At 38.2% G+C, this 10,000-nt stretch overlaps 3 protein-coding genes and 1 long non-coding RNA gene across 4 annotated transcripts in view; 1 reads left to right on the plus strand and 3 right to left on the minus strand.

Moving 5' to 3' along the window:
- LOC138025285 (uncharacterized) overlaps positions 1 to 10,000 on the minus strand; it is a 411,211-nt gene that overhangs the window by 99,953 nt on the left and 301,258 nt on the right. The gene's annotated exons all lie outside the window — the stretch shown is intronic.
- Positions 1 to 10,000, minus strand: part of LOC138027651 (uncharacterized) — a 51,544-nt gene that overhangs the window by 25,775 nt on the left and 15,769 nt on the right. The gene's annotated exons all lie outside the window — the stretch shown is intronic.
- The window catches only part of LOC138026320 (uncharacterized), a 9,915-nt gene continuing 3,838 nt past the window's right edge, over positions 3,924 to 10,000 (minus strand). The window contains exon 4 of the mRNA XM_068873615.1: positions 3,924 to 4,463. Within this exon, the coding sequence (XP_068729716.1) occupies positions 3,924 to 4,463 (540 nt within the window). The remainder of the gene's footprint in view (positions 4,464 to 10,000) is intronic.
- LOC138027350 (uncharacterized) lies at positions 5,843 to 7,721 on the plus strand. The gene is made up of 5 exons (XM_068874927.1): positions 5,843 to 6,064; positions 6,169 to 6,494; positions 6,623 to 6,770; positions 7,239 to 7,443; positions 7,576 to 7,721. The coding sequence occupies exons 1-5, from the start codon at positions 5,849 to 5,851 to the stop codon at positions 7,719 to 7,721; spliced, it is 1,041 nt and encodes a 346-aa protein (XP_068731028.1). The 5' UTR covers positions 5,843 to 5,848.

The raw sequence follows: 10,000 nt of genomic DNA on the forward strand, positions 1-10,000 counted from the left end.
TTTAGGAAGATCACAGCCAGCTTATGACAGTTTCAAAGAGGGTCTTCGTACATTAGGGGTCTTGGACTCAATTTTGCAATATCCACACGTGATGAGGGAAGCCTTCTGTTTCAAGGCTGAAACTTTGAGTGTGACTGACTTTGATTCCATCTTCTCGGTCGCACGTGCATGTGAAGGGTCTAATAGGAGGGAGCTCGAGGTTGAAAACCTCGTTCTCGCTCACTGGCAGGACTTAATTCAAGACTGTGTAGAACAGTCTGCTACATAAGCCTGTCGGATATGGTGTTTTTTGTGTCAGGATGCAAACATTTACCGCCCCAGGGACTTTCTTGTGAGATATCGTTTCTTCATGAGCCAGAAGAAAATGCTGGAATGCTTTCTAGATTTTCTAAGGCAAGTACGTGCGCTTGTACCCTTTATCGCCCTGTAGTTCATAAGACATATGAAGACTTAAAGGGAGCTATGAGCTATGCTGTTCAAAATAGCCGAGGGTTTGGAATGGCATAAGGTTTCAGAAAGACAGAACTTGCCTCACATTTCAAGATACTACCCACATATTTTAGAAATGGAAAGGGTCTTCACAACATAAAGTATGAAAGTAATTCTAATTAAACACTGTATATCTGTTGAATAGAGTTGCTGGTTACAGCCACTTTGTTCTATATGTTTATGTTCATGTTTAGTCAGCACCATAGAGTTCTTGGCCTAGGAAATCAAGGACTATAACTAGAGGGACAAATGGAGCTCTCAGTAGACAGTCCTGACAAATTGGTTGCTCAGTTTGTTACGTTATTTTGAGGTGTCTCAATAATTGTTTAGCCCAGCTGATAATGGAAGCAAGTTACCGGTATTGTTGTTTCCTCGAGCCTAAATGGGTCTTATTGTTTATGCTTTTCATATAACCTTCATTGATATGTGTGTATGTAGGTTGTCTTTGAAGAAATTGTAAATGTGTTTACAGAATTGTCTTATGAATTCTTTTGTGACGTTGCAATTAATGAAAAGTTTTAAAGTCCAGCAAGATTTGGTCTTACAAGAAATGGCTTTTTACGTCTATCATTTTAGAGCAAGTTGCAGTGTGTTGCTTTCAAATTTTTACTTGCAAGCCAATCTAGTTAACATTTTGGGTGTTTCGTTAGTTGAAAGGCTAATAAAACATTTTAAAAGCTTGAGGTTTATGTCAAGTGCATCTCTCTGATCTTGTCTTGTGGCACGGTAAGTTCCCTCTCCTCTCCTCAGTCAGCCGGAAGTGGGCTCAGCCTTAAACCCAAATCTTTGTCCCTGTGACCAAAATGGAGAGTTCAGTCAAAGCAAGAGAGGATGAAATGAGAGAACGGATTCCCATGCCTCCAATCGTAGCTTAAAAAATCTATTTTTAAGTTTTGCAAAGCTATTTAAGTTATCATTTCCAATGCCGCATATTTAAAAGTTCATTACGTTACTACAACTGCTCAATCAGGTGCCTCTCTAAACATATCTGCAGAGCTAAAATCAGATTTTAAAAAACTATGATTGGAAGAGACCCATGCATCTTACCTCATCCTCTCTTGGTCAAAGGGAGTCAGCGCCTGAGACACCTGACATCACCAAATAAACAATGTCCATATATCAGAGGAAAGAATTAAAAAACCAAATTGGTTTCACCAGATCATACAGAACAAAGGAAAACAGGGTACCCTTCTTCTCTCCCCTTGCTCTCTCTTCTCACTTCCAAATGATCAGCACTTGGTGCCAATTATCCTAACTCCCCTCCCCACATAGGCAAAAATAGATGCATCAGTTCCCTGAATTAATTAACAACGATTAACAATCTGACTGGAAATAAAATTTTTAATTTCAATCACACTTAAATGAACTTGAACAATAGAAACAACAAGGCTAAGGCTAAAGGAGTAATGTCCATTAACAATTATAATTTGTAATGCTGAAAAGGATATCAACTGAAAGAAACATTTCTCACTTTGTACAAAATCAATGTACAAGACCACAATATATGTCACTTCTGGTAAGTATATGTATGGAGCACAATATTTCAGGTTACAGGTACTGAATTTCATTCTAAAACTGTAATGTCACCTAGTTTCATTGAGGCCTTTCCAGTTGTGATAATTGCTATATTTGTAATATAGAATTTCCTACAAACTTAATAACCTGTTTGTACAGGTCTATTCTCGAAGTACTCACAAGAGGATCTATCACTTGACAAAGATTCTGGTAGACTTCATCATTTAGAGGGTTGCAAATACGGGGTACTTGAACAACTGTAGGTCTCATGGGAAGGTTCGCAGTCCCAGAATTTTGCTGTTGTGGTGTAACACTGTGTAAAGGAAGCAGGTGCTGATTACTGTTAAATAGCTGCAGTGGTGTCTGGTTATTCTCTGTAGAAATAGAATGATGGTTGTGGGCATTGATAAACTCTTGTAGAAGTTGGTTTATTCTTGGAACACAGACATAATGTAAGCAAAAGAAATCTGTGTCACTGGAAGGATTCGGGAGGCCTCGATGCTCTAATTCATAGAGCTCTGACTTAATTACATTAGCACAATGAATATTAAAGTCACGATTAAACCGCTCTACTCTCTGGTTGTGAACTGAACTTCCAGTGATGACGGCCATCTCCACTGCTGGTGAATCGTCTCTTCCCAAACACGTACATTTTCTCCTCCTTTGTCAGTTCGTACTTTGAGTGGTCTTCCATACTGACTAATTGCACATTGGAACAAAGTTACAACGGTTTGGGATCTACTGTTGTTACTGCAGGCACAAAATACAATCAGTCTGCTGAACCCATCTATGGCAACATGTACGATAAAGCGCCAACGAATAAGTTTATGATTACCATCAAGGTGCCACATGAAGTTTGGGCAAGGCACAGAATATACTCGACGGCGAATTCTTTTACATTTCCGATCATCAGCATCTTGGGGATCAACCCGATGAATAGACTCGCGTACACGACTTCCTTCGACAATTACTCCTCTTGCTCTTAAATGGCCGCTTATCATCACTTCTCCACAGTTCGGATGATTAATCTTGATATCTCTTACTTCTCTGTCCAAACTGTTATTGTCAAGGCTAGAAAACTGATCTCTGTAGGATATACCCAGTTGCTGCATTCTACAGTACAGAGCCAGAGCCTTAAGACACACCACATGCTTCAGAAGTCTGAGACACAGAATAACCCATATCAAAGTAGCCTTCAATAGTAGTTTCTTTTGGTAGAGATACTCGGGGACGACCAACAGTTCTCTGAAGGAAAAACAAAAATCCTCAGAAAAGCCCATTCGGACAAAACATTGAGTTCGTGAATTTGCACGCCGTCCCGCAATCGACTGTTAGTATTTGGCAGCCATCAATCGCTGATAAGGCACTTTAACATTTGTTTTAGAAAACAAGACACCATCAACTACTTGCCTTGACACGTACCTGTTGCTGAGAGATTCTTGCTACCATGTCATCGTTGGAAGCCATGTTGCATGGCGAGAAATCGAAGCATGCAATGCACTGTAGGGAATGAGCGGGAAAACTGGCCACGTGGTTATGTCCATACCAAAAGTTTTGGTTATCTCTAAAAAATAACCAAATAACCATTTTTTCGATTTTGGTTATTTAGCAAATAACCACTTTGCAGTTTTGGGTATTTAGCAAAGAACCATTTTTTTCGATTTTGGTTATTTAGCAAATAACCACTTTGCAGTTTTGGTTATTTAGCAAATAACCATTTTTTCGATTTTGGTTATTTAGCAAATAGCCAATTTTCAGTTTTGGTTATTTAGCAAATAACCAATTTTCAGTTTTGATTATTTAGCAAATAACCACACTCATTTATTGGTTACTTGTTAAATAACCAATGTCTCCTTTTGGTTATTTAGAAATAACCAAACTGCAATGTGATTATTTACATATAACCATACTTGTTTTGGTTATATACAAATAACCCCTCTAAATAATAAAAATACATTTGGCGCCCCATAAGACGTTGCTTGCTCATATGCCTTTACAAGAGAATCGATAATGGGAGATGAAGGATCAAAGCTTTTTCGTCTGGTAGAGGACTCTTGAGCAGAGCCAATGGTTGCTTCTTTTCGTACAGCATGCCATAATTTCTCTTCCTGACCAGGGCTAATAACACTCAACTCCGCCATAATCGTTTCTTTGGCTTTCCTTTGGTAGTATTTTTGCTGTGTTGACGAGATATCATCCCATTTTGTGTTCAGAGTGGATAAAATAGGACTTGCTTGCCCATCAGTAAGAGTTTTAATTGTGTCATTCAATACTTTACGTTTTTCTTGCTGTACCTGTACTTCGTCAGACCAAGTACTTATCTCATTTTCAGGGACACTGTGACAGGACGCCTGTGAGGAAACTGTTGAAGCTTCATCTGTATCACCTGAAGACACTTGTTCACTGCTTGGTGATTGAAAAACAACATCATCGCTAGATTGGTCTCCTTTACCAACAACCTTAAAGAATAAAACAAATCATTTTTAAATTTGTAAAGCGCATTTGAACGTGAGGATACGTGCACTATATAAGTCTTCATTTATTATTATTATTAAGAGCTGCGCCCTTCACAATTCAGTCTTCAATTGGAAGAGAGGGTGATTAGCACTGCCAATTATTATTATTATTATTATTATTATTATTATTATTATTATTATTATTATTATTATTATCATTATTATTCCGTTACATCGACCTTGCGCTTTTTTTAGCACTTTATAGACACCTGATAATTCAGGCGCCTTGAACGGGATTCGAATCCATGACTTCTGCGATACCATGCCGTTGCAACGCTGTACCAGATGTCTATAAAGTGACAATTGCTGAAATTGTCCAATTGAATGCGAGGATCTCTTGTATCTTTAGACATGAAAGTGTAGCTGTTTGCAGGGTCCCTGTTATATGAGAAAGGAATCACTTTTTCCTCACTTTTTGCAACCCGGAGGGTTGGTCCGGCCATGCTTCGATCCCGCGACTTCCCGCACGGAAGACGACCAACCGGGCGGGGGACCCAGTGGTTGCCACATTTATGAAAAATCAAATATTTTCATGTCATTAAAAATAACAATAACAATTATTTGAATAAAGGCTGAAGCTGTGTGGCCGAACCAAGTGGAAAACTGTCAAATCAAATGAATTGAGCCAGATGATATGGAATTAGATGTTGGCTTCAGTTTATTATAAAAGGAAAGCTGAAGTAGGTTTCACAGCTTATAGCTGGAGATTTTCCTTTTCACTGAGGGCAGGTTACGTCTGATAAGCTCTGGCCTCTAGGGTCCGTGTGTCATTCGTCCATTCGATTTTCAATTGAAATCAAAAATGACACTGTTTTTCAATTTTGTATTTATCGATTTGTGTCATTTTCTTTGGAAACAAAAATTTAAAACTTAAATAAAAATGTTCATTTTAAACAATGCTGTATCCAATACTATTTTCCATTTTTATGTCCCGAAATAAACGAAAATAGTACGTCAATAACAGAACTTTAATTTGCCTTAACAAACAAAACTAGAAAATTGATTCTAATGTCATTTGTTTTTCCAGTTGATAATCGAAAATTAATTGACCAAAAACCAAAATTGAAAATTGATTTCAATTTTTGATTTTTGTTTTTGTTAGAAATTGAAACCCGGCTGATCAAAATAAGGCAAAGGTTCACTCAGTCGGGGAGGCTTGGTTTGGGGGAGGGTTGACCTTGTAGGGCTGGCTTGGGGGAGGAGAGAGAAGGGGAGGGGAGGCGAGGCGAGGGGACGGTGCAGCGATCCTTGTCCACAATAGCGGAGCGGTGGCACGAGTGACCGTGGATATTGAGACAGCCTGGAAAGAGGTTTGCGCCAAATTCAACATGGATGCTACAGACGTGGAGTTTATCCGAGATTTGTTTCTTCACCAAAAGAAGACTCATGCGGAAATCAGTGAAGTATTAAAACAGCAGATGTATCCTGGTGAAAAGGGGTTCAGCGAGAGAACACTTAGGAGGTACTGTTTAAAGAACAACATCGTTCGTAATCGTATCTCAAACGACGAACTAGAGGAACACGTACGAACTGCAGTTGGACAGGTGAGCTCATAGCGAAGTCCTTCCATATGGAACATCGCTTTGCTCTACATTTGAAGCTGAAGAAGATTTCCCTATTTTACTCCCCGTATATTTTTTTCTTACAGGTTGGACCAACCTGGGGCCGTAAAATGATGAAAGGGTTCTTGAAAAGCAAAGGAATCGATGCTGGGGATAGACGTGTTGGGAAAGCTTTATCCGCGGTCTCTCCGGTGTATCAGATGGCAAGATGCGCTAATGTTCAAAGAAATATAAATCCAATTCCTTACAAGGCAGATTACTTTGGACACAAACTGCATATCGATCAAAATGAAAAACTTGCTATGTATGGACTAACTCATGTGTGCGCTTCAGATGGATACAGTGGAAAACTGGTGTCATTTGCATCAATGCCGGTTAAAAACAACTCTGTGATCTACGAGTATGTATACAGGTGATGATATAATAATTATTATTAAGACCATTTTTCTCATTCTCATGGCTGTTTAGCTCATCTGAGTATGGACATTAGAAACTACATATTACTCACCTGACTCACTAATGTTTATCCTTAATTAACAGACCTGCGGTTTTAGCGTATGGCATGTGGGACCAGATAAGGGTTGACCATGGAAATGAATTCTACCTATTACTTTATGTCCAAGAGCAAATGGCTAATTGCAGAAGTAATACAAGAAGAGCCCCATTTATTCAAACAATGTCAAAAGAGGTAAGCCCACACAATAAAGTCAGTTGTTTCTGTAAAAAAAGATTTAACCAAGAAAGTCCATCGAGAGATTTGCAATGAAAAAAAAAAGAACGTTGCCAATACATCGCGCAGAAATGTATGACACATCCGGGATATTCACGGTTGCAATGGCGCTAAATATGAAAGGCCGAGACGACAAATGACATGAAACAATAAAGAAAAATGGCCGCAACAGGGAAAAGTCCCCCTGCGTTTTACTTTGCTACAGCTTAATTATATAAAATATTGAATGGGTTGCATATGGCTTTTAAAGAAGAAATTCTCATAATAAAATAACAACCATTTTTAACATATCATTTTCACTCCAAATTCATATGCAGTAAACTGCACATTATATAGGAAGGTAATTTTGTTTTGTTTTTAGAGAGGTTTATTATTCCTCTTTCCACTGTTAATTTATATTAAATTTTTCTTGCTCTTTTACAACAGAATCATCCAGCAGAAAGGAAATGGGTGGAGTTCAATGCTCGGGTCAATTATCCCATTAAACGTGTATTAAATGCTATGGTTAATGATGATCTGATAGACATGGATGATGATCTGGTCAAGTTTTCAGTGTCAAAATTTGCCACCCAAGTCGCTGCAGTAGGAATAAAGCAAGTATTTGACAGCTGGAACCAGCACCCGATACCTGGTAAGCTTCAATACACCATTCCAAATTTTGTATCATCATAGGTTACCTGAATAATACCACAATGATATTTACCAAATACCCTTTGAATAGGGATATGCTTATTGAATCGACGAATTAATATTGTGTGTTTAGGGAAGGGTGTCCCAGATGACTTGATGAGGAACAACAACAGCACATTTACTCTTCCACAGCCAACCATCCTTTCCACTGTGGCAGATGCTGTAGCTGCTTATGAAGGTCAAGGAGGATCTTACCTGTCCTGCGCCATATGGAGTTGACCTTCTTGCCAACCATCCAGGCCTTCAACATCAAAGAATGATGCAGTTCCTTTTGAGATGTTCGAGCTTTGATACTATCTTTCACCATTTGGTTAATGGTGACCATAGATTATTTCAAGAAGGACTGCGGTGTTTCATCGACCCAACTATTTCACTTAATTCTTTCACTTAATAGAAATAATTATAAGCTGCAAACAAATACAGTTTTTTAGAATATTTCACAGTGGTTTAAAAGGTTTTTTTCTTAAGCTAACCCATTGACTCCTAGGGGTTCCCCATTGATGAGTAAAATCGTCTGGCGTTAAACAGGAGCATTGACAAAGTAAAGTACTAAGTACATATATGGCCAGTTTAGGCGTCAAAGGGTTAAAGAGGGTCTTGCTGAAAATTACAATCATCCTTTCACAAATGCAAGGTTGTGACGCATTATCTCTTTTAGTCTTCATGCAAGACAAGGGGCTATTGAAATGCATGAATGTTCCTCAACAAGAAGATAAACTCCATGAAGCAACAAAGTATAGTTTTGTTTCGTTTCTTTACATATGCTCAACTTGATTGAGAATCAGATTTACATTATTTCATAACTAGGAAATGTCAATAGTATCTAACAATAGGCCATTTCCGAGTTGCTGTTTGTATTGGTTTCAAAGTGAGTGTTGGTGCTCAACTATTGTAAGGGAAATGAGTTTGATTTGCATAAGAATATGCAACTCATTTTCAGTTGAATGGTTGTGCTCCAGGGCTCGCTTTAATTTGAAACTGAGGCATGCAGCAACTCGAAAATGGGCTATTACTATAAGTGGGAAGCATAAACATATGCTAGCAGACACCCAACTGCATGAGGGCAGAAATACTATATGAGCGGAACATGAAATATCAACATTTCTGTCTGTTTACCTTAATGACAGCACTAACAAATCGCAACCTATAACAAACCAGCACACTGTCATTATTAGTTAGCAAGCCATAACTATATCTATGTGTTCAACTGTTTACTTCTTCAATAATGAAGAGAAACACAACCATGAAAAGATGCTGAATTGTACTTAATTTGTATTTCATTCAGAAAGTTGATTATCTTCTTCAGATCTCAGAGCCTTTCTCATTCCCGTGATGAAATCATCAAGTCCTTTGAACTGGAAGGTGAATGCATATCCCCTGGGCTCATTACAATGAGGACACTTTTTGCTGAGACCATGGACACCGTCATACCAAATATTCACACACTCTTCACATCCTAAGAGGCTACTACAACACTTAGTTGCAATTATTGCTGGTTTCATGGGTGTCTCATGACAGATCTTACACTGAAATGCATCTTTCACTAGCTTTGTGATTCCAAGTGGCAAAAGCAATGATTTGTTAACCTCAAGCATTTCAGTTACCATGCATTTCACATCATTTATATCACGCTTCATTTGGTCCTGATCTTTCTCTGTTGACTTAAACTTCTTGTTGGACTTCTTTGAAACAAAATCATCATCACTCCCATCTGAAATATCAGAAGCAGCCTGGCTAAGGTATGTGGCCTTTGACTTTGCAGGTCTCTTTGGTGGAACCCTCACATTTTCATCATTGATGAGAGCAAAGATCTTCCTACTTCCACACTTCCAAAAGGACAATCCTTTATAACAAAAAAAGTCTTAAATGGAATAGAGACTTTGCAGATCAAGTTAGCATTGTTAACAGACCCTTTTTAAGACTAGTTCCTTAGAGTTAGTAACTTTAACTCCAGTCTGTAACAATACAGATCTGAAGCTTTCACAGTTTACTCACACCTCACAATGTTGTTTGAATGCGAGTTTCTGAGGACATTTGCCAAAACAACATTGTGGGAGGGCAAGGTATTGTAAAGTGTTTCAACATTTGTTGTATCATTTATGCTTGTACATATCATTTTGTAGCTCAGTGTAGTTTTTGTTCGATTTTTATATATTCAGTGTTACTTGTTCCCATTTTTATCCGCTTTATTCATTTCCTTCCGTTGTATTCGTGTTAATAAACTTGATATTCTTATGCTCAAATCTATTCTTCCTTACGTCGGCCGTTCTCCATCTTACATTTAGAGTGTGTGTAGAATTTCAGTAATTTAATTTCCTTTTTATATTTACAACCAGCCATCATGGTATATTGCAATTTTTCTAAGGTTTGATTGCTTTACCAACCATGAACCACAAATATGGCAGGAGTATGCATCAGCTAGAAAAGCCAGGGATGCAAACATTGCAATAATTAAAAACCACGTCACGATTGTGTGACCTGAATTGACAGATGCAGGT

Source organism: Montipora capricornis, chromosome 12, assembly GCF_036669925.1.
Source record: "Montipora capricornis isolate CH-2021 chromosome 12, ASM3666992v2, whole genome shotgun sequence".
In the NCBI taxonomy this organism is placed as follows: domain Eukaryota; kingdom Metazoa; phylum Cnidaria; class Anthozoa; order Scleractinia; family Acroporidae; genus Montipora; species Montipora capricornis.

What these genes read in the sequence shown, in the direction of transcription:
- LOC138027350 (XM_068874927.1), top strand. Translation starts at nt 5,849, where the DNA reads ATGGATGCTACAGACGTGGAGTTTATCCGAGATTTGTTTCTTCACCAA. An exon ending in TTCAAACAATGTCAAAAGAG is followed by an intron (nt 6,771 to 7,238) that starts GTAAGCCCACAC and finishes CTTTTACAACAG; the next exon opens with AATCATCCAGCAGAAAGGAA. An exon ending in GAACCAGCACCCGATACCTG is followed by an intron (nt 7,444 to 7,575) that starts GTAAGCTTCAAT and finishes TTGTGTGTTTAG; the next exon opens with GGAAGGGTGTCCCAGATGAC.